This window comes from Syngnathus leptorhynchus, chromosome 11, assembly GCF_054491065.1.
Source record: "Syngnathus leptorhynchus isolate UIUO chromosome 11, UIUO_Slep, whole genome shotgun sequence".
NCBI classification, from domain to species: Eukaryota; Metazoa; Chordata; class Actinopteri; order Syngnathiformes; family Syngnathidae; genus Syngnathus; species Syngnathus leptorhynchus.
In genome coordinates, this window is record NC_141205.1 from 8,815,052 (window position 1) to 8,842,792 (window position 27,741).

Below are 27,741 nucleotides of genomic sequence, written 5' to 3' on the forward strand. Positions count from 1 at the left end.
ATTGTGAGTCAGTCTACATACAATGTGTCAATTTAAACTCTTGACAACAGTCAAATTTTTGCTCCTCACACAGTATGAGTTGGAATGTAAAACAGTATGCCTAGCTGAAGGGAGTTTGTGTTAAAAAAAGGGGAATTTTAGAGTGGGATGTGCATGTTTCTTTATTCCTGGGGAAGTGGCTCGATATCCCCTTAAGTGTTCAAGTCACACTAGGGAACCTGCCAGCATGTAAAATGCCAAGATCAGCCAAAGATCAGGCGCATAGAGACTCGCCTTAAGGGGCTGCAACGTCAAACTCACAAATACTAAAACAACTATTCAAATCGGAATGAAGAGAATTTGGTCTACACAGCTAAACGCAAACAAGCCTGTTCAGCAAAGAGTACACAAGAAGCTCCAGGCAAGAGAAATGAAGCCATACGATTAAGCCTGGAATTAAAACAAACCCTCAGGGGGAAACAATTCAATCGTTCAAATTTACCTTAACACATTGTCATGTCTTTTCCAAGTCTGACGACCTATTGATGCCAGTTTGGCTTTTTATTCGCCATGTTAATTGACAGCTGGTGCTACTGCAAACAGTGGCGAGATGTTTGTTTCAACTCCTTGCTGGGAGCTGGGAACCTCAAACACAACTTTCTGGACAGAGACTGAGAAAATAAGTAGAATTGATGCCAGAATGAGCACCACCAACTTTGAAATAAGTCCAGAACACACATATACGCACACATCCTCTTGGGCATTGTGTGTATTCCGGCCTTGGACTGCCGTCCAAATAGAAAACAATTTAGCCTGAGATTCATCAGGGAACTTGAACAACAAAGCAGGCAAAATGGGAGGAAGGGCAAAGAAGGCACACTCATCTTGCTCATTAGGCTGCACTTACACTGCAGTCTGTTCGGGTAAGGAGTGGATAAGGTCTTCTAATTAAATTCTCATCGAAGCGCGTCATCAACTGACAACCTGACAAAATCACAATTTCCGCCAAGGTGTTATATAAGCCTAGTATTTTTTTATTTATTTTTTTAGGCATGTTAGCTGACTTGTTAGTAAGGGTGGGCAAGAGTCTGGAAAAATAGATAAGCTCAATGTTAAGAATTCTGTCGAAAGTTGTAATCAAGGAAAAAAAAGGAGTGCCCTACTTGAGGTGTTGTTGAGTCATTTGAGACATTTGCTATCACAAGTTCAATATTTTCCCATGCAGACCTTCTCTATGGCAGCAATGTTAGTTTGGTCAATAAAACATGGGTATAAAAACAATAGCAAATATTAAAAGAGGAGGAGGAGGAGGAGATTTTAAGAAATAATAATCATAATTTATTGCAAGTCACAAATCAGTTTTTGTAGTGGCATCTCTCCATCCCATGCACCGCTGAGCCAAAAGCCCCCTTAGCACCAACTCTCTTTTTTAGCCAATTTTCTTATCAAAACTGTGCTTTAGTCACAATAGAGTCTTCTTGGCAATCGGGAAATATGAAGTTTTCAAAAGACTTATGCCATTAAATAACATCTGATTGGAGTACAAAAGCTTATTAGTTAGAGGAATATGAAAGTAATTATTTCTAAATGGAAGCCACATTTTAGGTATGGAGAGGTAGAAGTGCTGGTGTGTGTGAAAAGGTACCATGCAGTTTTGTTTTGTTATGGAGAACTCTCACTAAAAGGCTATCGGCCAAAATTGCTCAGGAAGTTAGTTCCATAGGGAGGTGTTTGTATACAAATTGCTGTGGAGCTGAAGCACAAACTGAGAGACCTACGGACCACCATGAAAAACTAAATCTGAGAGTACCATGACCAGAGCCTCGTCGTAATTTAACTGCACTGGAGGAACAAGTGGCATCCACAAGTTCTACCCTGGCCATGCTCAGGGAGCAAAACGGTGTAGATACAAGATTTTAATTTAGAGTATAAGATGTGTAACAACCTTCATAAAAATTCAAATTCTTTTAGAAATGTTGCCTGTACACTTTAATTTTGAAAAAGTACATGAGATAGCGTTCTAGTCTTTTGTGGACGATGCATCGTGACGTAACAGTAGGAAATGTTACATTCTTATCCAACATAAAAAAATGACAAATGTGCTTTCCAGGTTTACAAAGAGAAAATTCATGAGTGAGCTGGATGAAAGAACAAAAGCCTGACTGGAATGCTGCCGCTCATCATGTTCACTCACACCTCCTCTACCTGGCTGCTGGCTTCTCGCCGAAAATCAATTAATCGGAGTGTCAATCGTTCCCAGACAGTCGTGCCCGACTTGCTCATCGACCCACGGGATCTCTGGATTACAGCGACCCGTAAACACCGGATGATGTTGGGACCGATATGTGTGCGAGTGTATTTGCGTGTGCATGTGTGCAGCTGGGGGGCTAGTTAGCATTGTGGAAGCTGAAGGCCTTTACGGATCATCAAGCATTTACATCCATTCAGTGCATTCGGGACACGGTACCAAATATGTTATGTTGGCCACTTCAACACTTCAAGAGCGTGCAAACCCTTTCCTGTGGATTTTGATCAGATGAAACAAGTCAACCATTAAGGTCATGTGCACATTGAGAAAGGTATTCTTAGAATTGTGTTTGTTTATATTCAGAGACTGTAGGTTAAGTCAGGCTTGAAAAGATATTTCTGAATATTTTGAGCAAGATCAATATTTAAAAGAAAACTATCCCAGATGTTAATATATTTTGGTCTTTATATGAAAATTCTGTCATATATTGTATATTTTACTGTAACAAAGAAAAAAAGCTCACAAAACAGAAAAGTAACCACATTCCGCAATTAGTCCGCGCATACGGTATGTTTACCCTTTTCCTTGATTATCACTTGTTATTCTGCTTTTCCTAAAAGGATTTCTCTTGGGGCTTGTGTTTGGCTAACTAAGAACAAAACAAAAATTCAGTAAGCCTACATAGTGATACGTGTTTCATTTTAAATTATTATCTCACTGGACTGTAGCTATTGCTTATATCGGAATGACGCATGGACAATATCCCATGTGTTGCCCTGTTTGAAACAAAGATCAAAGTCTTTAGAGCATTCAATCAAGCTTGAATTAAAAAAAATGAGGCGGAGGAGGTGGGGCACATCCTGGTATTTAGTCTATATTGATAAGATGTTGATAAAGAACCATTGTTCTATTGTCTGACTCTAACCAAGTCTTATGAATGAAAATGTCCCAACTTCCTGTAAGGAAGGAGAGCATTTACAAAAGTGGCTGAATTTCAAGTCCAGGAAGACCCCTCAAGAACGAGTGAAATGATTCGGTAAATCTAAATTGTGTCAATCCGCTGTCGACTGCACTTCAAGGGCAACACTCCTACAGTGAATTAAGTGTATTAAATAGTCGCGGTGCCCGCTGATTAAGTGCATCAGGGGCTCTGATGAAAACCATTAACAAGATTAAACAAATTCAAGGGTATTGACCTCTGTAGTACACCCGTTGCTTTCGGGGAATACAATAAAGAATCTTGGAGTTGTCTTAACACTGTGGCCATATCAAACCATCCATCCGGCTACAATTTTATGACCCTTTTCACCATCAAGTGATCCATTGCAAGGCCTGTGTCAACAGCTCTCTGCCTTTACAAAGATAATAATTCTCACTTTTGATTGACAGAGTCAGAGAGGCGTTAATATATTAGAGGTTTACTTTACACACGTGTAGCATAGGAGTAATTTCTGATATAGTTCTTGGAATATTGAAGGAGCAAACGCTCAAGGTCATTCCTCTGAACACAATGGTGATTGGATAAAAAAAATAATAATTGCACCCATCTGTTCGTCAATTACCGCTCTACATTTTACTTGATAGATATGATATCATGTATAAATCTCCCTTCATCTGACTTAACACCCATTAGTGCTCGACATTAGATATGCATTAAATCCTTGTAAAATGAAAACAAATGTTTAAACTACATTTGACACCCCACATATTTAAAAAGTTTTGTAAAATCAAGTTAAAGCCAAGTGTTAGTTTTAATACTTGCCAAGATACAGCCCCCTAAAAAAAATCAAATAAACATGTATAAATAAGTATATATAACCTGAAGCTGACTGGCCAAATGACTCAGTGTTAGCCATAAATAATAATGGGTGCTCTAGGACTTCTTTGCATGCATCACTTCCAAACAGGATCTTCACGCCTGCCTAGGGCCATACAAGCAGTCAGAACTCTTTGCTTCCTCTTTAAGTGCTCTTTGCTGCTGCTCTCTGATCAATACTTGAAGGCTGCATTTAGAAATGATGAATAAAACCGTGGCGAGCAATGCGATACACTAGGTACATAACTGAAACGATTGTACACTATTCAGTATTAGAGTTGGATAGCACATGATTTATTTTTTTTGTTTCGATTTAACGGACTAGAATGCGACATTCATAATCACAACAGATGTGAGACGAAAGAAGCCATTAGCATCGACATCTGAGCTTACCGAGTTGATGATCAACAATGCATTCCAAAGTCGACATGTCATACCGCACATTATGATTCCTTTAGTGTGTTTGTTTGTATTTTTCTGAAGGTCACACCGAGCCTGCATGCGTTCCTTTTCTGTTTTTCTATTGTCAATGTTAAGAATGGAATAAATTCTTTTCTTCAACTAGTAAAACTTACTGACTTATACATTCGACAGTCAGTTTTATTTTTTGTACTCTTTTTCTTCTCTTGACAATTTGAACATGATTTGTCCTCGTTTTATTCTTGACATATCGACCAGGGATGTTTACTTTGTACACAGCTACAAATGGTACAAAATATTTGTGACAGTCAGAGGTGCCATAAATAATTGCAATAAAAGCAATGCGACAGTGAGCGCCCAGCGTGCTGCGGTTGCGCGATCGGACCAAATTAAGCTCCCTGCGCAATGAGGTCCACTTAAATTTTGGAAAGTCCATTAGGACTTGAAAAATATTTTCAAAATTTGACAGACCGCTCTGTCACAATAATGCGACCAGCGCGGTGCAGTTGGTCGGCGGCGCGCTACGGTTGCGCGTTCGGTGGTGGGCTGCAGTTGCGCGATCGGACAAAATTAAGCTCCCTGCGCACTGAGATCCACTTAAATATTGGAAAGTACATCGACTTTTGAAATATTTTCTAAATTTCAGCGACGGCTCTGTCACAACAATATGACCAGCGCGGTGCAGTTGCGTGGTCGGCGACGCGCTACGGTTGCGCGTTTGACGGTGCGATGCAGTTGCGCGATCGGACAAAAATGCGCAAATGAAAAAAACGACTTTTTTTTTTTTGCTTGGAACGGATTAATTTTTTTCCCCCATTATTTGTAATGGAAAAACATGATTCGGAATTCGAAAGATTCACTTCTCGAACAGCCTTCTGGAACGGATTGTGTTCGAAAACTGAGGCTCTACTGTATAATAATATAACTCATACAGGTTATCATAAATAAATAATAATATACCTCATATTAGAAGTTGTCTGACTCACAAAAAGGTAATTTTATGCATAGTAGTATTTGGTTGTGTTCCATTTAGAATGCTCCTATATGCATCGAGCGGCACCTATTTAATATTCCACCGTTCAGTTCACAGATGTCATGATGCGCTAAGGATGTCGAGAACAACACATAGTGGTATCGGAGGTCATTACAGAGATAATTCTGAAATGACATTTTCATCCAAGTGGAAAAAAGGAAGGAACCCTACTGTCATTTCTTTTTCTTACTTTTGCAAAAGCTGTTTGAATAGAATAAGGCAAGGTTATCATATTCACCTACACAATGAATTTAATTTGGTTGTCATGTCTGCTGGACAAAAGAAAACACGCAGCAAAAGCAGTTTGATGGCTGCTGACCTCTTGACTGTGGATGTTTTTCTTTTTATGGATTCAACATTCAAACTCCCAGCCCATGGGCCACAAACGGCCCGTTATGCAATTAGATCCGGCCCGCAGTACAATTTGTTAAATAGCCCGGAAACAACTAGTGCAGCAAGCTTGAGTGAATAAAGACCAGTTCTCCTGTTCACAGTGACAAGTACTTTTTATCTGTCACTGACACACCACACACACACATAAACGTGTTTTGCTTAAGATGCTAGAGAACAGAATTTCAATTGCCCGAGCATTGTAAATCAGGATTTCAGATTCACCACCACAATCAAACATAGCAATAAGTGTCATGAGATTATGAAGGATGTGGCAGAAAATGATCCAATTTCATTGCTAGATATAAATATTATATCAACTTTGTGTTTAATTAAACAGGCTCTGACTCACACCGAGTAAGTAACATTTTGCGTCTCAAGTGAATTGAGACAAGGTCATCGCTATTTTACTATTAATACATTTTTGTTTACGGTTGCCTTGCTTCACTGCTGAATATAATTTTAACTTTTACACCATATCTGAATAAAACAATGCATTTTAAAGGCAAGATAACAACACGTTATGATAATTTTAATGAAGTGATGCTTCGTGTCTGTAAAAAAAATGTGTTTCGTCGATTCAATAAATGTTTGCTTTCCGTTTTGGCCCACTGTGTGAATGCATTTGACACCTCTGGAACTCATTCACACATGAGCTGAAGAGTAGCACTTAATTGAAGAGTGCTGCAAATTATTCAAGTCATGCAACAGCACAACAAAGCAGACTGTCAAAGGACAAGGTGTTATGAAAAGGTATTAGCACAAGCTTCTTTCCAGTGCACTTTGTACTAAACTTAAAAAGGCAAAATGTCGTATACTCTTATGATCAACACAGCCAGCCTTAGTATTTAGTTCTACTTCTGTGGCGAAGGCTCAAAAGGTAACGGCAGTGGTGACCTTTCTGAGATGCCGTGGACTGTTTTTCAAAAAGGTTCCGCCGTCTAAACAAAAGTTAGCCATGGTGGCTATTATTCGTTCGCCTACCAGCCCAGCCCTCCCACTCACCTCTACCAAAGCTTATTTTTTGTGTGAGTCTCACAGCAATTTAAAACAAAAACATCCAAAAGGATTCTTAGACTAGCGTAATTTTCAGCACAATGCTCGTAAATTATTCACGTTACAAATTTGTGTCATTTCGACTTAAGCTTTATATTTTTTTTACACTTAGAAATGTTCACCTTCAATGTAGGATGAACCGGGGAAACAATAATTTCATATGAAGATTTATAATACCTCATCTATCCTATCAAATATGAGTCACAGAGATTTAGCCCAAAAGCCGCTTTATCCCGTTTATTGCTTTCTGTCTTTTTCTATTTTCTAAGAATGTACGTGCAGTATTTGTTTTAGTATTAGTAGCATCAGCAAGGAATTTACTGTCATTTCCATTTGCTGTAATCTCTTGATCTACAATTCTATTTTGGTCAACATATACTGAAGACATTCACAGAAAATGCTTACAGACCAAAAATTGTGCTATATGGAAAAAAAGACAATTGAATTGGAATGAAGGTTGGTCACAACAGTGACAGGTTGTCAAAAGAACTGCCAGCAATAAAAAGTGGAAAGGTATGAAGGAATGAGTTGAGATAGATTGTTTGATAAAAGAAAATGTGTGGTTGCAAAGCAAACAAAAGCAAGAGAGACACGCAGAGTTAATCGATAATTCATGTCCGGTCAGAACCCAGCGTAATTGCGCTAAATCTCTCAAATTACCGATTGAAGATAATGCACTTTAAAGCCTGGTATGTATGAAAATGTATGAAATTAAACCCATTCATTGATAGTACGCCAAATAATATGGTGTGCCTAATGATCCAAAAAATACGGTACTTCGATTTGTAAAGCAATTAACTGATCACAATTTAAATGTGTATTTACACTTGAGATAGAAGACAACAAGACTGGATCTTTTTTTTCTATAAACGGTTTTATCTTTGGACATGAGGAATAACAGACAACATATTGTAACTTTTCCTCTCCAAAGCATAATTCCACAAAAATACATTTTTATCTCAAAGTAGCGGCTATGCTAAATGATTGTCTCATTTTGTCAGGATGGTACTACGGAGTCACCACCAGTGTCATCAGCTCAACCAAAACCTTTTAATTGGACCAATCATCCATAACATTGAGTTGTCTTTAGAGCCGTGTGGCTGTTCAGCCGGAGCCTTCTACCACCGCCTGTTCCGCGTCGACTATTAAGCGTGGGACAGATGATGTGTTGAATCCCTGAGTGATTAGCCGTTACCTGGGGATAGGTCTCCTCGCTCCGGTAAACACTTGGGCTGGGGTTTAAATTGGCTGTGACAATAACATGCAGCAGCTGTCACAACTTCAGCGAGCAATAGTGTTTGACAGATGAGAAAACTCGCAGGTATTGCGATGACATTTGTATATAAAAAAAAAAAACATCAAGATTTTTCTTGACAATTAGCAAATTCAACAGCTGCAACGTGTCACGCTATCTCTTGTCAGAGCAGATTACAAATAGAAGGTTGGTCATTGTTCAGCAAGTGTGAAACTATTTGTTTCTGGAAAATTAAATTGCCGGAGGAAAAGGCCATGGTATTCAAATCCCCAGATAATTAAGGTTCTCCTACCAAGAGGATTTGGATGTGTGTAAAAGAAGTGAAACATTTGCATTTCCCAAGGGGAGACATGCCAACAGGATCGATAGGGCAGTCTTTAAACTCCCTCCTAAAAACCATCCAACTCAGCACATTTCCCTCCACTCTTGAAATCCTCTGAAATTAACTCGCACCAGATTTCCTGCGTAGCCGCACCATTTTACATCAAGCAATCGCAACACTCCACCGCTGTACCGCGCCTCGACGTCACTTAAAGTTCTTTGATTGCTTTGTCAAAGCACAGTTATAAAAAAAAATGAAATAAAAAAAAATGACCCCTGATGCGTGAGCGCTTTCTTTCGGTTGTCAGACAGAGAAGCATGTGAGAGAAACAAACAAAATGTCAGTCTCTGTGAAAGCAAAGAAAGAACCTCTAGAAGAAGAAGAGAAAAAAAAAACAATGCAACATACTTCCACAGTAAATTAACTTCAAAGAGTTGGTGCTGACCAGTGACTGAAAAGCACAATAATTAGTCAAGCCGCTTAGAGACAATTAACTTGACTCGTTTTTTTTTTTTTTTTTTTAATATAGATTGCCTTTATCAATGTCACTATGGTGTTTAATTAAACATTTTTTTTCCAGAAAGTGTGAAATAGCTTTTGAGGCTGAAACCTATTTGATCAAACTATGTGATGTTTTTTTTTTTTTAAGTCAGATTTTTTTTTTCATTTTTTCATTTCATTTCCGGATAGCAGAGTAATTATAAAGTTTCCTTTTAAAAGAAAAGTCTTGGTAAACTATATCCAAGGGGTTTTTGTTTTCTAAAACGAACATATTGGATGTGTTTTAAGCGCAACCAAGGTGCACAACTGCACGGCTGTGTTACGTTTCCATTCCTGCCAATCAGAGCTGAAGATGATAAACAGCCAGATGTGACTACTGCAGAGTGACTTCTCCCCAAAGACAATAGCCAGGTGTTAGCAGCACCTCACGTCTGTTTTTTGCAGGTACAGTATAAACTCGGAGGAAAACGTTTCATGGTGCTAAAAATGCATTTTGCCTCCAACAGAGAAAGTGCTTGAGAATGTTTTATGTATTTGTTTGTTGCTTCTTGGCAGTATGACAGCAAAATCCAAAAGATCTGAAGACTAACAACTGCGAGGCATCGTTTCCAAGTTCATTTTGCATTCTGTAAATACAATAGCTGTCTGTATCTGCTGCTGAAGTATACCGTTTGTGTTTTGTTTTGTCTAATCAAAACAGTCGTAAGAAAATTTTCAACTTGCAGAAAATTCAATTTATGACATCTCGTATTAATGAGGACAAAGGTGTATTTTCAAGCTTTTCTACAGCTGATCTAATCTAATGTATGCAAAGGTTAGAATTCCATTCCTGAAAGCCACAGGTGTGAAACCCGAGGCCCGGGGGTCAGATCTGGTCCGCCGCATCATTTCATGACTCATTGCGAGACATTTCACACGAGCCAAATAATATACGTAGGCCGCACAGGTGTGAAACTCAACGTTGGGGAGCCAGAGCCGACCCATATTGCGCGGCCCACTTTTACAACTTTTGATTAAAAATTCAATTTGTTGTTCAAAGTATGAATATTGAAAAAATGCTATTATATATTTATACAATTTCACAAACATAATCACCTGAGGGATCTACAAAATAATTTTGACACCCCTGACCTAGTCGTATACATTTAGGGACGCTAGTCCTAACGTGATTGTCAACGACAGGGGAAATTAGCCTCATGGATGGGGGACGTCTACTGTCAGGCCATGGCGAATGTAGCCTGAAAGAAAGAAAACAACAATGAGCACAAAGCAAACACATGCTCTGTTGATGCACGACAACACAATGCAGGAAGAAGGGGCCTGAAGGTTCCATTGTTTCTACTCTCCATGGGGCAACGCTGACTGACAGCTCAGCTGTAAGCAAAGTTGACACAGTATCGCATCAAGGCAAGATTGTTTAAGGGGAAAGAGGATGTGAGGACCGAAGGACACGGGACATTTATTGATATGGCTGAGTCCTTGAGTGCAGCAGTATATGTCCTTTAGTGACACTGCCTCACAGCCTGGACATTCATCACATTTGTCAAGAAGCAAAGGAAATAAGTGCATTTGATTCCCCGGCAGTGTTTTCCTTTTGTTTTAGAGCAGCCTTGCCCAATGCGAGATCGAGTTTGCATGTGTGTCGCTGCGTCTCTTTTGTGGCCGGGACAGATGAAATGATTTGGAGTGAAGTGGCAGTGAGTCATTTCTAATTGATTAAAAAGCTACTGTGACCAGCAGTCTCTTGGCTAAAACACCGAGTGAGATTCACTGCACAGATTGCCTCGGGTTTTCGGCGAGCTAAACGACGTCAAAAATAACTAGTGATGTACAGCGCACACACAAAAAAATTTGCATTCGATTTTTTAATTAAACTCCTTTGATGCACCCCTTTGCCACAGATGGCAAACTCCGCACTTATGTCCACTGGCCATTTCGGCCATTTGTCACATTAAGCCAGAAATAGTGCACGGCCATGCAAGCCAATTTGATTTTGATCAAATCTACTGGCCTCTGGCACATTTCTGTAATGCCTTTTTTTTTTTTGGGATCCATTAAGCCGATGTGTCGTATGGATGGGTATCGAGCAACGCTTCCAATTTGCCCAATCTAACCGGACTTGTGTGCCTCCGAGCTTATCGATTCCTATTATCAACAGCAGCCACATTTTTTCTGACAGTCACACACTGAAAAACAAGAAGCGGCTAAATTTGTATTTGCAGCACTGTATAAAGATGAAACAGGGAAGCTTGGCAGCAAATCAAAGGAGATGAGACAATATGAAGTACCACGTTTCCTAACATAACTGTGGAGATGACAAGGACATTTCTATAATATTTAAATATGATATACACGGTACTTAACACGTTTATTAGACCTCCACTCAATGAAAGGTTTATGTTACAGCTGGACAAAGTTAATTGCCTTGGTAATTACCAAAATTACATCATTTCTGTAACGGTATATACGCAAGTATGAACAAGTTCTTGAACCAAAATGATATTTTTATGCTAAAATATATTTTTTATTGTGCTCCATAAATTTTTAAAATTGATCATTTTACAACATAATTGAACAAATAGTAAAGCAAGCCCATTATTATTTCTTGCCACATATTGGTTATTTACTTGCATTCCCCGAACAGTTTTTTTTTGAGGGGTTGCATGTCAAATTTCATTCATTTAGGTTTAAAAAGTTAGATTCAGTTTGGAAGTCCTTATTTGTGTTCAAATGGTAAAAACAAGAGCAAAAAAATAAATAAAACTAAAATAGTACTTTCAGGCAATAGCATTGTCAATATCAGTCAAGGCAAATAAACACGAACATCTCAAGATAGCATTATCATAGTTTCACCCGCCATGAGTTTTTATTCCATCTAACGGACCAGTGATATGGCCATTGCTAGAAAATAAGCAAACTAAATGATGTGCTCATATGAAAAGTGCTCAAAGTTGCAATGTTTCTCCCAATTGACCATTTAGCCAGTTGTACAGGCAGCTGGTCGAGAGACAACATCTTTGCAAAGTGCTGAGTCAAGATAGAGACTTAAAGCATATGGTCCTAATGCCATTTTTATTATCATGAGGCAGCAAGATGTGCTGTCCTACATTATACGTACATATTGCACCAATTATCCAGAGAGATTCCAGAGGGACTTCTTAACTATGCGGCAGCAAACATTATAAATGTCTTATGGGCGTCAAATTAAAACCTCATTAATGACGATTTTGAGGTACCTTCAACTGGAGGCGGGGCTTACCTCGTCTAAACAACTCTCTGAGCAGGATAAAATCCTCACAAGTGATATAATCATTTGACATGAGTCTTTTTGGGCAAAATAAGTTCAGAGAAATGATATCAGTGATATAACAACCTCACAAGTCCACTGAGTGGTTTAACCGAGATTCTTCTTATTCTCCCACACATCCTGTTTAAACTGTAAAACGTGTCTTCGACGGTCGCCAGAACTGTCTTTCAAAACATGAACTCCCGCTACAGACCACACTCGCCCACTCACATCATTGTGAAGAAAAGAATTATTCAAGACTTGAAATTTTAATGAGGGAAAAAAAAACAATTGCTTGTGTTGATAACTGATATGGAAACCATATTTTTGTGGGGGTGACCAAAATTCCCAGTGGAACCTACCTTGAAGATTCCTCAAAAGAAGCACAAATGGTCATAAAGGATAAAATGGGACAATTTCTACTGCAGAATCTTATCTGCCAGATTACTTTACCCAGTGTAAACTTGAGGAGGTATTCACGCAAAAAGCAAAAGAGGACTCGAAGCAGCAAGTGAGCAATGTAAACCGACGTAACAGCTGCTACCTGCAGGCAAGGTAAGAAGATTTAGGATTAATGGGGCCATTAACATTGATTAAATCTCAATGTTAAATAGCGCAATTTAAGTGTCTACCAACTAGAGAGAAGAATAGCCTTGATTGAGCCAACTAAGTGCATACTGTTACCTCGGTGACAAGCATTCAGAACATAGCCTGAGAGAGGGGTCGGAAAAAATATGTTGCATTCATTTAGAGTATTGCCTTTTCAAATTCTAAGAAAAAAAATGTTTGGTAATAAATAGAAAAGCCTGGCTGACTACGCTGGCTGAGCAACATTACGTGAACAGAGTACGGTTCAACTAGATTTTTCAACCGGCGACCTTTGGTTCGTCCGGCAGTCAGCCTTTCTGCTTCGTGTCAGAGGTCCACTGAGGTATGCAATATGAAATAAGTCTGCTGTGTTCACAGCTTGTAAGGCGACAAGTCAATAAAAACGGCAGGCCGAGGGCATGGAAGCAGGCGACTTGGGAGCATTGGGGGCAGAGAGGCTTCTGATTAAGACAGAAGCGTTCTTCTGGTGCATCACCGCTACTGATATGGAGGATAATTGGTGCCACACGCGAGTAGCAACAACATCAATCTGGGATAGAACCGCATTTAACGTTCTACCAATGCTATCAACGTTGAGGGATGACATTTGAGGATTTTAATTATATGGCTGAATAATAAATTGAGGGGGTGGCACTAATTTCAGGCTATTCCAGTTCACTACGAGTACAATCATTCACTTATGTCCTCACTGCGTTGCGAGATGAAACGGAATACGGGTTTAGCTCTCCGCTCTTGATGAAGTGACATTGCAGGCAAACTGATGGATTGCGTTGGGGGGGAAGGAGCAGTTAAAATAAAAAAATACATTAAAAAGAAAAACAGAGACAATTCTCACCCAATCTTCAGACTCAGCGCGTACCGTCCTATTTTTTAAGAAATTTCCTGATTCATTTGGAATGATGTCGGACACCAGATTGCCTCACCTGGATGTTACAGGAAATCATTGTTCTAAAGTCATTTAAATTCTATCAACTTGAAAATTTTGTCTGTATATTATGTGGGACCTCAGCTCACTGGGCAACTAAAGGGAGAACTCACCAAATGTGTTTTCCTTTTCTTATCGATTCATCTTTTAGATGCATTTCGTTATTAAAAAAATTCCAAGACCTAAGAATTTCATTTTCTCGACATAAATATTGTCCAATTTCCTCCATGTTTGCAGACTGATTTCTTGCGTGAAACTAATTAATTTAAAAACAAAAAGACAGTTCAGTGAGATTTAAATACAGTGATAGTTTGTCCCTTTCTACTGAGATTGTTAAGGTGGCTGGGGTCAAAGGTCACTTTGTCAGCACTCTTGTTTGCATTTTTAATTTTTTTCAAAATTGTCCTTCCCGAAAATTTTCTTAGAAAGTGTAGCCTAATTGGCTAATTTAATTCCGTTTCCATTGTGTTACACTCGCCCTGGCGAAATTGTCTATTTAAAATAACAGTAACACAAATGGATTAATGGTGTGACCAGTCGCATATACAAATCAAACAACATTATGCAAGTTTTGGGGGAAGCAAAGACCAGCAACAGTGATCGGATACGATAAAGTTGGGGAAAATTAATTAGGGCATTTTAACCCACACAGTGACAACACCAACAAATAATTATACTCTCTGAATTATGTTCCAACTGGAAAATGTTATTTGGCTGTTAGAATGCATCACTGCTGCTTTTAACTTTCACATAAATACGAGGATGAGACTACGGGAGAATAAATTTCTCAGTAATGACCAAAACCCACTGCCAGTTTATTATCTTTTTCTATTATTCTTGCAGATTTGATGGTTTCTGTCATTCAATAATGTGTGTTGTTGTTGTTGGGTTTTTTTTAACGATAAGCAACATCAGAGCAAAACTGAACGCTTTCTAAATGTGCCAAATAGATTTCTGACCTCTGATCAAAACCAAAGACGAGGCTGCCCACGATGATAATACAGCAGTTGTGCAACTTTAGTCAAATGCTGTTTGTTTTCCCTGCAAACTGTGCCAACATTTCAATTTTCCTCAGCTATTGAGAACGCCCGTATGGGGCCGCGTTTCACCAGCTGACAATGTCACAAGCCTATGGCCTGTGGGCTGAACATTTAATCCCGCCCACCATGCAACTGTACCAAAATGCTACTGAAATTACCGACATTTGTTCTATTATTGCATGATTGCAGTTTTCTCAGACACATAATTTCTAAGATGAATCGTGCAGGATAAAATAATCAAAAACTGCACCATCTATGGGACAAAGGTTCACCAGCTATGCATACATTTTCTATACTGCTTATTATATTCAGGGTCACAGGATCTTGCATTATTTTTCCTTTCAATTACATGAAATGTGTGGCTATTTTTTCTTACCTGTTCTATTTATATATAAAACTGAGAAAATAATAAGAGATTCATAAAAGTACACGAACATAAAACACAAAAATCTTGTAGCCAAACAATATAATACAGATGATTTGCTAATGTGACAAACTGCCACAGTATAGCACTAACGATAGTATTGCAAAGGAGGACTTCATATCAGATTTGTTCTCCAATTGCTTTAAGTATTGGTGGCTGTTATCGGCAGCCTCAATGAGCACCCAATACCTTAAAATTAAGCTGCTTTAGATCAGACACTGATCCCTGGCGTTGGTACTTGCCAATTCCTATGACAAACCTGGTTTAACAGTCTTCTCAGTCTCAATAATACAGGCACAATGTATAAGCAGTATTGTCCATGAGAGACAAAGAAAACATGAGACGCAGGAAAAGTAGTCATGTGGATATACGCGTATACAGATACCATGTTACTTCTGTGCACTAAGCTGACAACCGAACAAATAGAAAATATACATAAAACTGTTTCTTGAGAATATGGCACATACTGGCTCGTGCGTCAGAGATGAACGCAGCTAGGTCTGAGCACTAATGTAAATCGCAGGCTACATTGATCATCGACACTTTGGATGGAGCTCTACAGCTAATGGCGGCGTAAGCATATCACTAAATGGAGTGGGGGAAATATACAGGAAAATCTAAAATTAACAATAGAGGGAAACAACAATCGTATAGTTGATGTTTTTATAGAGCTCTACCCTGGAATGGTCGCCATGACCGGACAGAGACGGACAGACAGACTGCATGAACATCAGCCGAGTGAACCACTACATGGTCAGTGAGCCTACATAATCAAATAAGAGGCAAACAAAAAATTACAAATAAAAATCAGCGCACATTGATGGACCATCTCAGAGAGGGATTTATTTAATAGTGCACATATAGAGTCTGGGCGAGTGAGGATTGAACCCACGCTGCTTACATTATCAACCAAGTGAACTGCTACACTGTCAGGGACACTACTTTATTTAATTCAAACCAAGATCTGTCAAAAAATAGCAAAAGATAATGCTCAGTTTTGAGTGACATTGTCAGACAGATTATTTCACAAAGCTACAGATCAGAAGCACATCTTGAATTAAATTGTTTCCACATAATATAATGTTGGTTGAATGTACATTCAAATGTATCACACTGCGGGCATTTTCACACTTGTCAGTTGTATCAAGGGCACTGATACAGGAAACTGGATTTCCATATATTATATTTTTTGATCGATGCTGTCTGATACCTACCTATTCCCCCCCCAACAATGGTTATTTTTGTGTCATACTGAGTGCTACACAAAATTGGCATCCTGTCTCTTTGGAAATGCGCACAGACCCAGCTTCCAGGTGTACCTAATATAATGTCCAGTGGATATAAAATGAGTCACAGTCTTAAAACTGGCTGATCGCTCGCTGTCCAGCATACAAGGGGAGGGGAGGGGGGGGGGGGGGGGTCAGGATCGCCCTCATCATGACAAGCAGCCCATGCAGAGACACACACAAGCACACGTTAAAGACAGTTTAAATCAAACTTTGGTTGCATTTCAAAAGAAACACCATGGAGAAAAACTGGGTTATTAATAGTAACACCTTGGCACGGCGTGAGATGTCAAAGGGTGACAATTAGAGCGTCTTAAAAAGTTAAGGAGAAAAGAAAAGTTCATTTTACATCATTAGTATGTCATGCATTTTGCGCCATGGTGCAGCTGGATGACGATGAACGTGCACACTGAGAAGCAAACGAGCTTCGGGACGTGCTGTGTTGAACGCCGCATTTTAAAATGCGTTTCATGTCGACATTGCAAGACTAGTGTGCAGCAGCGATCAGAATAAATTCAAATACAAAGCAATCTAGAGTCAGGGATTAGAAACGTGAAAGCCTAACCTTGTGTGCCGCAAACTAAGCGACGCTACTTACCAGGATGACAGTCGCCGTGTTCGGGCAAGGTTAGAAGAAGCATTACGGATAAAATCCACCAGCAGTTCGGTTCCCGTCTCCTCTGCATGTTAGACTACTCATGGAGAGCAATGAGGAGGCGATGGGTGACAAAGTTTATGGCTGTTTTTTGTTTGTTTGGTTTTTTTTTCCCAGTCTTTTAGGTTGTTATACAAAAAAAGAAAAGGGGGAGAGAGAGAATCCCACGCGTGCGAGAGGAAGCCTTTGCTCCAAAAATTGAAGTTGACGCCGCGGCCACGCAAGCATCAAAAATAATTTGTATTCTATCTTATTATTATTCTTCTTAGAAAATAGTCCGCGTCGGTCCAAGCTGGTGCTCCTTGGGCTTTGAGAAATAAGAACACGCCACGGCTGTGTGCAAACACTTCCAAGCAGGGCTCTTCTGACTCCACGACGGGCTTCCGCGGAGCCACATTCCCGGAGAGTGGAAGGGGGTCAGGCGGCGATCAATGGCTGTCTTTAACTACACAGGAGGGGGGGGAATCCGATAATATCGATTTGAAGTAGCGATCACTCGGCGTTTATCCGTGATTGAGAGCCTGCGACGCACAATGTGAAGAAAAACTGCTGCAGGAATTGTCCCATTCTTCCATCCAGGAAGTGGACTAGCGGTCATGCATGCATGGATATCAGGCGGCTGCTGGTCCCATCCTGGCGGACCCTGCGCGCAGGGGCGGAGGGAAGGCGGGGAGGCGGTGCTCGGATTTGTTGAATACAACAAGAAAAAAGAAAAAAGGTTTGGAGCTGAGACGCTGGTCTGTTCCTGAGAGCAGTGGCGGGCCGAGCTTGAATAGCACCCTGTGCAGACACCCCCTTGTGCGCCCTCCACCCCACCAACACCGATGAAAAACACTGGGGTGGACCTTATAGTTTCTTTAAAGGTTGAATTACACAAGACTAACACTGGTTTACAGTAGATTAAAATCAGAGATGATTTTATGTGAGCAATAAAAATATTTTTTTGACACTGATTTAAATTGTTTTTTTTACTTGTTAGGTTTTCTTTAAAATATTATTTGTTTTGTTGTTGTGTTTTTTGTTTAATAATGATAATAATAATAATATAGCAATGATGTTTCAGGGGAAAAATGTTGGAATGGCAAATGTTGACAACTCAAACTCTTAATTCATAATACAGTGGGGCCTCGGTTTTCGAACGTCCTGGTTCTCGAACAATTCGGTATTTGAACAAAAAATCCGAAATTTTTACATTCTCGTTACTTTGAGGATTGCATCAACTCTAATCATGATTCCAAATGAAGCAAATGGGAGCAGTAAAGCCATCCTAAAACACAAAGACGCTCCTAAAGCAATGCGACAGAGAGCGCCCGGCGCGCTGCGGGCGGTTGCGCAATCGGACCAAATTAAGCTCCCTGCGCACTGAGATTCACTTAAATTTTGGAAAGTCCATTAGGACTTTGAAAATATGTTCTAAATTTTAGCGACCGCTCTGTCACAACAATGCAACCAGCGCGGTGCAGTTCCGCGGTCAGCGGCGCGCTACGGTTGCGCGTTCGGCGGGGGGCTGCAGTTGCGCGATCGGACAAAATTAAACTTCCTGCGCGCTGAGATCCACTTAAATTTTGGAAAGTCCATTAGAACTTTAAAACTATTTTCTAAATTTTAGCGATCGCTCTTTCACAATAATGCGTCCAGCGCGGTGCAGTTGCGCTGTCGAGAGCGCGCTACAGTTGCGCGTTCGGTGGTGCGCTGCAGTTGCGCGATTGGACAAAATTAAGCTCCCTGCGCACTGAGGTCCACTAAAAAAATTGAAAAGTCCATTAAAACTTTAAAAATATTTTCCAAATTTTAGCAGTACAGTACGGTACAGTTGCGCGGTCGACGGCGCGCTACAGTTGCGCGTTCCGCGATACGCTCAAGTTGCGCGATCAGACAAAATGCGCAGATGAAAACATGACTTTTTTTTTGCTTGGAATGGATAATTTTTTTCTCCATAATTTGTAATGGGAAAAAATGATTCGGAATTCGAACAATTCACTTCTCGAACAGCCTTCTGGAACGGATAGTGTTCGAAACGCGAGGCTCCACTGTACTACTAATAGTACTCCACTGTACTACTAATAGTATTCTTATTATCACCACCATCAAATATTGATGTGCTTTAGAAAAAATTTAAGACAGATTCTGAACCAGCTCAATAAAATCGAGAAGGTCAAGAACATTCGACATGAAATCCACTGTTGTTGTTGTTGGCAATGGTCACGCAAGTGAAACATATTTTTCACACGATAGCTTTGGTAGGTAACCATTTTGCTTTTATTTTGAGGTGAGGCTCCCCAATGTATTCGGTTTTCATATCGTCTGGCAGGGTTGTGCAGTCTCTTTTTAATGTTGCATCAAATGGGATGGGATGAAAAGGAGTGGAAAGTGAAGCTGTAAATCCAGTGGCGTTTAATATGGAAAACACCAACAAGGCATTATACCATGAAACTACAATCTACTGGCTAGTATATTATCTGCATTATATTTTTATCCGTTGACAGGCTATCATGCTCCAAATTGTTTTTAGGCAAATGCACTAAAGACAAATAGATGACTCCTTTTCCACCCATTGGTAAAAAAAAAGTAACATCTGTTGCCTAATTATCTCAGTTCATAGACAATATAGAACGTATAAAAACAAATTTGCTAACCAAAACAGCAGCACTAAACATGTAAACAGTCAAAACTAGCAAATATAGAAGAGCAGTCTATCTCAAAGTTAACGTGGGCATCACATTCAAGAATGGTTAGCTTGTTTGCTTCACTGTTACGTAGTTCTGGGTTCGAATCCAGCCCATCCTGTGTGGCGTTTGCTTCCTGCTAGAGCAACTAGTCCAGACAGTGACAGAGTCCCCTGATGGATGTCGTGGGGCATTGCACCCTAGTGCCCCCAAAGCAAGAACAGAAAAATCAAGCTTCCACTTTTTAGTCACTTCCTCTCAGGTCCTATTATGCAAATGAGTCTCTTGTGGCCCTGCACACTAATGCCCCTTTGCCTCCTGCTGGCAGAACTGTGAATGGAATACTTTAGCGGTAATCATCACCTACACTCATCACGAGTGAGGGTGGACTGATTGGAGGATTGTGCGCGCACCAGAGTCCGTCCCTCAGGTGAGTGTGTAGTCAGTGGTGTTCTTTGCAAAGCTATCCAGCTGGACATTTAATTTGAGGAATTTGATTAAATTTCTCATTTAATTATCCAGTTCTCTGCAGGGCTATTGAGGATTGTCACAAGGGCCCTTTGCTTTTTAATGCAGGCCATCTGCTTCCTCTCCAGAATGGGCTACCTTTTCCAAAGTGCCCAACGCCTCCTGGGCATTCTCTTAGGATCCTCCAGCCTCGCAGTGCCTCTGAGCACGTAGCACTACACCGTGCTTGACAATACTACAGACCTGTATCCGACTGATCAAGTGCAATTAACCCCAACCGCTCTTTCTGAGCTCTTTGAGCCTGACGGGGTGGATGACTGATTTCTAACTTCTAAATGGTCTTCTTTTTTTTTCCACCAAGCCAAATTCAGCAAGATGTTAAGTGGACGGAATTAGCTGTGAGGCACTGACCTCAAGCCTTAGTACAAGTCTTACTACAATATAGCAAAAAAAAAAAAAGTAAAAACACTCACTATATTCCATGAGTCCTAGTGTTTTTTTGTTTTTAATACAGTGATGTGGTATGCTGCGTGTCTGTCCATGTGTCCTTGATTGACTTTCACCTGAAGTCAGCTGGCAAGGCTCCAGTGTCCCTCGACCCTGAAAAGGACAAGCAGGAGAGACAATGAATGGATCATAAGCTGCGCCTTCCACTCTTTGTACTTTTTTTTTCTTACCACCTTTACCAAGGTGACAATGGTTTCGGAAGTGCAAAAAATTTAATTCTAATGACACTTTCTGAAAAGTTTCATTTGAATTTTCCTGTTTTTCAATATCATCCGTGGTTGTAAACCCTGATGAGCTACTATCACCGAACATTGGCAGGTTTTAGAAATATTTCCAAAGAGGATGGTTTTACTTTTACAACCACTAACTGGCTGTTGCGGTAGTTTAATTCAATAATTTTAAAAAGACACCCCAATGCCAAAATTCCCCCAATAAAACAAGGCCAAATTCTCTGTGCACATCAGTCCAAAAACACCTTGATGCTTTCTTTTTTTCCCTTATTTTTAGAAAAAATATTTGCATTGGATATTCTAGATTGCCAAGATGAATGGTTAGCTATCTACATGTGGACCTCATAAGGACCAGAAAATGCAAAACACCTTACCCCAAACAGATGCCTTGTAAAAATCCCCTTGTTAAATGTAAAATCCTAATCAGAAGTACATAAGCAGTCATTAAATACATGAAATAAGCGCACTAAACAGACACCTTGTAAAAATCCCCTCTTTAAATGTAAAATCCTGATAAAAAATGCATATGCAGTAATTAAATACATTAAATAAGTGCACAGCATGTAAGTAATCAGATGGTGTGTAAATATATGCATGCACGGGCGATCAAGATGTGTACAGTAATTGCAATTATTGGAGGTGCAGGAAAAAAGAAACAGAAAACCTTTAGACAAAAATGCAAAAAGCATTCAAAATCCAAAATTATGCTTCCCTACCCAAACCGCCAGGTAGGTAATGTTTTTTTTTTCCTTCTTCTTGGCATCAGTGTGAGTCAGTTTACAAGTTAATGCCAATAGTTGCAAAAGGCCAGTGGAAGTGTGAAGCTAGTGTGAGGTCAAGAATGAGCCCATGAATTAAACATTGCCCTGCAAAAAAAATAAAAAATAAATTAAACTCATAACTTGATCTGTCCTGTCACTCAATAAGATGTCGAATATCACAAGGCGACTGGTTTACACACTCTGACTGCTGCTACCTGGCAGGTTCATGAAGCCATTGTAATGTGTGCTGTGCCATTTGACATTCTAATCTTTTTCACCCTTTGGGAGTTGAAGCCCTTAAGGCATCCTAACACTTTCTCTGACAGTTAAATTGTGTTGCCGAGTTGAAAAAAAGGAGTAAGTTTAAAGAAAAAAAGTGAAATATGTATGATTCATTGGAGTCCAGCCATGACACTGACATTGTCCCACAGGCATCTCCTTCCTCTTTGCCCTTAAGTGGTTTAAGAATCACACTTGTATTATTTTTTCAAGCACATTTCACATGTTGACAGTTTGTGCATAATGTATGACCGCCTGCATCAATTATGTAATGCAATTCAGGCTATGACTATATATAATTTATTTGATTCTCAATCTCATACATTATTAATCCTAAAGCTATTTTTGCCATTATTACCCTCCCCAAATAGTTTCATCTTTTGTTGCCTTGTCCTCTGCTGTTGCTCCTCATCATTGTGGGATGCTCCTTCACTGCATTGACTCTTGTTTGTGGGTCTTGGTGCCTTTAGTAATTTTTTTTAGTGAGTAAGAGCTTGCTCTATCGAATTGAAATCAGGCCTCCCGCCAAGCCACTTGATTATATTCTATTACTTTGCTTTCAAAAAGCGAGCAGAGATGGGCAACTTTGATGACACAAAATGTTTTATCCATACGCCCGAGAGCCAGACTGTGAAAATGCTCCCCTCCTGCCGTCATGGGAGGGTTATGACTATTATCATTTTATGAAATGCAAAACTATGTTGAAAATGATTAATAACAGAAAATCATTATGAGTAGCACGGTGGCTGGCGTAGAGGGAGGATAATCTAGCTTCCTCGCACATTCCAAAAACACCCATCTGATTAGGGCTGGCAATTAATCCAAATGTAATCGTGATTTCAATTTTAGCTTGTCACAATCATTAAAAACATTATAATTGAAGAAAAAATAATGTGCCCAATGGCACAGTGCGTGTTCCCAAGTTTCTACGCTGGATAGCACCCAGAATGCATCTTGCTTATGTAGCAAGCATGTGACCCAAGTATGGAAAATTGACAGGCTAAAAGCAAATTAGTATTAAATTCCAGGAATTATATATGTATTCCTTCAGATAAGAATAATAAATATTGATACATAAACTCTGCAGGAACACATACATACAGGTAACATACTAGGCATATAGACTTCCTAATCTTTAAAAAATGTGCGACATTAAAAATCTTCAGTTGCCACTTTCTTCTTCTACTTTTATTATTTTAACGTGTGCTCTATCATGCAAGGCACCACACTGCCCTTATGAGGCTGATGTGTGCACTGTAGCCGGTATTTGGTTCTTGTTCAAGTTATATTTAAAATTGAGTTTGGTGAGTTGAATAAAAACTACGTTTTGAAATGCATGTATAATTGACGTTATTAATTGAAATTCCAATATGAATGTAACAATATACTCAATTGCCCAGCCCTAATCTAAACTGTCCTTAGAGAGATAGTGTGAGATGGTTGTTTGTTGATGTGACCCATGGTTGACCAGTGTCAAGTCACGGCTGGTGTAGGCTTCAGTTCACTTTGAGTAAGGTGAAGCACAATGAAAAATTGATGGATGGAAAGTGGGGGTTTGTCTCAAGGAAAGCTCTAATCTGTCCATTTTCTCCGGCACTTGTCTTTCTTTGAGTGACGGGTGAGCTAGAGGTGGAGCGCATGGGCAAAGAACCATTCACACTTGCATTCACATCTATTGGTAATTTAAAATAAGTCAGGGAACACGGAGAAAACTCACACGGTGAGAAGTCCCAACAAGAAGGATGGAACCCAGGCTCAAACCCCGCCCGACCTTAGAACACAAGGGATCATGAGATGTCTGTTATTGTTTTTTTCATTTCCCATGATTCTGATAGAAGATGATTCATGTTGGAGTGAAATGGTAACCACAGCTATGATGAAGAACGTCTCGCCTCAACTTTATTTTGTAGTTGGCGGTGAAAACTTTTTGTGTGCGATACATTCTAAGCGCAATACTTGAATGCATGCATAATTGATGCAGAGAAAAAAGAAAAAAAAAACACACAAAATGGTCAATAAGCTTACGGGCAGAGGTTGCAAAGGAGAACTGTGTTGTCAGACTACTAGCACTTGCACTGAATATTTGTCTTATTCCTCTGATGGATTTAAACCTGTGCTTATTTCTTATTTTTGAAGCTTGCACCTACCTAAACTCACAAGCAACGTAAGAAGGCGCATAATAAGAAAGGTCTTAACGCAAAATAACCCAAAACAAGTCAAACAAATAGTAGCTCGAGACAAGAAACTATAACTCCTGCGGCACTATCCTGTCTCTTATTGCATTATTTTTTCTCATATGCGTCTCTCACTGCGAACCAGAGTGTTTTTTTACAGTTAAGTCATACTGTTGCGCAAATGATGTCATTCATCAAACTAATGATGTGCTCTCACATTGCGAGCGCCTTCACTGTGCTATCGCATGTTGGTGCAGCGGTGCTAATGTTTGACGGTGGGTAATAATGTTGCATGATGCTAAGATCATGAGAGAAATATGGGCGACTCTCCACGCGGGGGGTTCCGTAATCGATTAAATAAATGTGAACAGCAATAAAAAACAGAAATGGAAGAAAAAGAAAAGAAGAGTAATGACCAGGCTGTTGATGTTGTATGGTCGCTTTTTGAAGCCTGTTGAGGATGTCTGCCGAATTCATGTTGCCATAAATCTCTCGTGTTTCACAGATACATTCATCAGAGAACAAACAGCATACATCGATCCTCTGAAAGCAAAGAAATCAAAATTGTCAATATTTCATTTGATGCCACTATGTTGTTCCATCATCGTAACCACAAAAAGCACAGCGTGTAAAGACAAATCGAGTAGTTAGTGATATTGCCATTGGTGATAGTGAGCTGTTCCTGATATTTTTTTTTTGACTGAGTAAGCAAAATATTAAACACAGCACAACAACAAATAGTCCCAATATTATTACATGAAAAACAACCACCAAAAAATTAAGTTGCAACAACTTTGAAATATAAATTGGCATATATGTATTCTTCATGATCAGCGTCACTCTTTGGGGACTGAGTCTGGATTTCCAGAATACATCCATAACTTTATTTAAAATATTTTTTCTTCTAAAAATGATGAGGTTCTACTATTTTCTTGACATGTTATTTTATTTTGCTCATGGCAGTTCAGTTGTTTTCCTGTCAGAGTTTAGCTTGCAGCAAAACTGTGTCCAGCTATTTTTTTTCTCTCAGAATATGCATTATGCATTTAATAGGGAAATGATTTTGTGTATTGAAAATATTTTTCCCCCTTAGTACTAAGTTATTAAAATTGGTTTTGTTTATAATTGACAGTAAGAGAGTTTTAGATTTGTGCTTCAATCCCATTTCTAAAATAATCATTTTACTTTTACTTAATTTTTTTTTTTTACTCAAATACCTACACTCAAATATTTGAGTACTTTTGCAACCTCTTCTTATTTGGGTCATATGTGACTGATCACCAACCAATCACTAAAATTAAATGTTTTGGTTCGTTTGGGTCATAAAGAGGGAAGGGATTTTATTTCTAATCGAGATCTAATCTTTAATCTAATCAATCTAAACTAGACAGGGCCAGAAATAAATTGTAGAAGAAAACCGCTTTACTCTATGTAAAACTCACATTTCAAAACATCTCTGGTAATTAAATGTGCATGTATTCAATTTGACTTCCCAAATATTTCAATAGTATTTTGTCGCTATAAAAGGATGGTTGAACGTTATTATGAAGGCTGTTTGAGAAATACAGACAGACTGGTTGTCAGAGGAGAATGTCATGGCAATGGAATGTTTATTCAGTTTTAAATTCTTGGTTTCGGTAAAGCTCTGCAGCCACAATAAAAGTGAATAATTAAAAAGCGAGAGAAAGTCATAACAAGAATACCGGTTCTTGGAAATAAATCAAGTAAAATGAGAAGCAAGCCTAAACGGCCTCATAAGAGGATTATATGCCTTCCTTTCAGGTAGGAATGTTTTATTTATTCCCTGCTTGAGAAGTGGCGTGACGACTTCCCGGCAGGTTCTTTTGACAGTCGCCCCCAAAACGTCTGCTCCGAGACGTCATCATTTTCTGCATCTGTGCCCACAAGGAGCCAGTCAAGGGTCAGAACAGGTGGCGTCTGATAAAAGACGTGTACGGTGAGCCAAGATCGGGTCCTGATTCCGCTATTTCTTTGCAGCCAGGCGCTTGCGTTCTGCGCAGTGTCAGGGACTGATGCAACTCAACATCAGAACAAACTGAATGACAGCATATGGATCGGAAACCAGCCGGGAACTACCTGGCTTTTACACCGATAGGATATGAAAGTGTGCGTGAAATGGAGACTTCATTCTTACTTTTGTAGTGATAACATCTTCTACTCTTGTGGAAGGACTGGCGTTTCAGTGAAAAGTTTTGTCAGGTGAGGTCAGTGTTTGAAAAGGTTAAATTCTCCTATCCAGGCTTTCCTTTCTGGACCTTGCTTTGTGCAGTGGGAACAGAAGAAGGCCTAGATTGTCACTATAAAGTTTTGAAGCAAAGAAAGTGAAAGCCTTTTAAACGGCACTGACACAAATTTAGGATAAGAAGGCGCCCTAGCCATTTCTGGGCTTTGAAGGGAGTATCAGAATCGTATCAAAGGCAGGATGACCCTAATGTGTCAGAAGATAGCAGGCAACCGAGACAAATGCGGGTTAGGCATATTATCAATCTTTGAATCCGTCCATCCGTCCATCCATCCACCCATCCACCCATCCATCCATCCATCCATCCATCCATCCATCCATCCATCCATCCATCCATCCATCCATCCATCCATCCATCCATCCAATCAAACTGCAAAGAAAAATGCCAAACTGTTATAAACCTGTTCTTGATACTTTAGCGTAACTTGTAAATCCCCAAAGTGTTTAATTCAGGATTCCCTTCACCTCCACCAGAGCTGCGTGCAGAACTGCAATCGGCACGGATCTGTTGCTCAGCACTACACTCACAGCATCTTTCACACTTGATTTCCCCTTTCCAGAAGCTGTCAAATTGCAAGGAGCTCAGAGGGTTGAAATCGAATTTGACCCGATGATGCAGAAATTGCTCCATCACGTCTTGGGTGAGGATCATCCTTAAAAGTTAGCACGCCAACCCGTTTCGTAGAGGTTTGAGTGCTGCTCCTTGCCACAAAACGCCCGAAGCCATAAGTGAGTCGGTTGAGGCTTCCATCTCGTTCTCACAGAATAGAATAATATCACCCAGAAAATCCTGAGATTATTCACATTTTAATGTTATTCTTGGCGATCTGTCCAGCTTTTGAACTCCGTATTGATCTTCTGGTCATCACAGAATTACAGTTGGCTTGGGGAGCAGCACCGTTCCCGATTGCCATTTGTCATGCTTATGTAGAATTTATTAGCTTTCTTAAATTTGGAAGAGATTCTGGGTCAGACTAACATTTCCGTGCCCTGAGTGTCTTTAACAAAGGAGTGTCTCATTCTCCACTACTTCACAGGTCAAAAAGGGTCACAGAGTGCAGCAAGTTGTGAAGTTGAGTCCTATTCTGAAGCATGACGAAAGGCTGACTTTTCCAGTCTGGGTTGAAAGGCGCAGTTCTCACTTTAAC

At 39.7% G+C, this 27,741-nt stretch overlaps 1 protein-coding gene and 1 long non-coding RNA gene across 8 annotated transcripts in view; both read right to left on the reverse strand.

Annotated features, from left to right (window-relative positions):
- Window positions 1-17,869, reverse strand: part of ca16b (carbonic anhydrase XVI b) — an 82,228-nt gene extending 64,359 nt beyond the window's left edge. Inside the window, exon 1 of the mRNA XM_085923433.1 lies at window positions 17,189-17,869. Coding sequence (XP_085779559.1) covers window positions 17,189-17,276 — 88 coding nt within the window. The 5' untranslated portion in view covers window positions 17,277-17,869. The remainder of the gene's footprint in view (window positions 1-17,188) is intronic.
- Window positions 17,870-19,498: 1,629 nt separating this feature from the next.
- LOC147049373 (uncharacterized) overlaps window positions 19,499-27,741 on the reverse strand; it is a 62,534-nt gene continuing 54,291 nt past the window's right edge. For 5 of the 7 annotated variants that reach the window (XR_015067573.1, XR_015067571.1, XR_015067572.1 and 2 more), the window contains 3 exons: window positions 24,747-24,873; window positions 23,874-23,927; window positions 19,499-20,979 (listed from right to left, as the gene is read on the reverse strand). This is a non-coding gene — a long non-coding RNA (uncharacterized LOC147049373). The remainder of the gene's footprint in view (window positions 20,980-23,873; window positions 23,928-24,746; window positions 24,874-27,741) is intronic. The other 2 variants (XR_015067569.1, XR_015067574.1) reach the window with 2 other exon arrangements.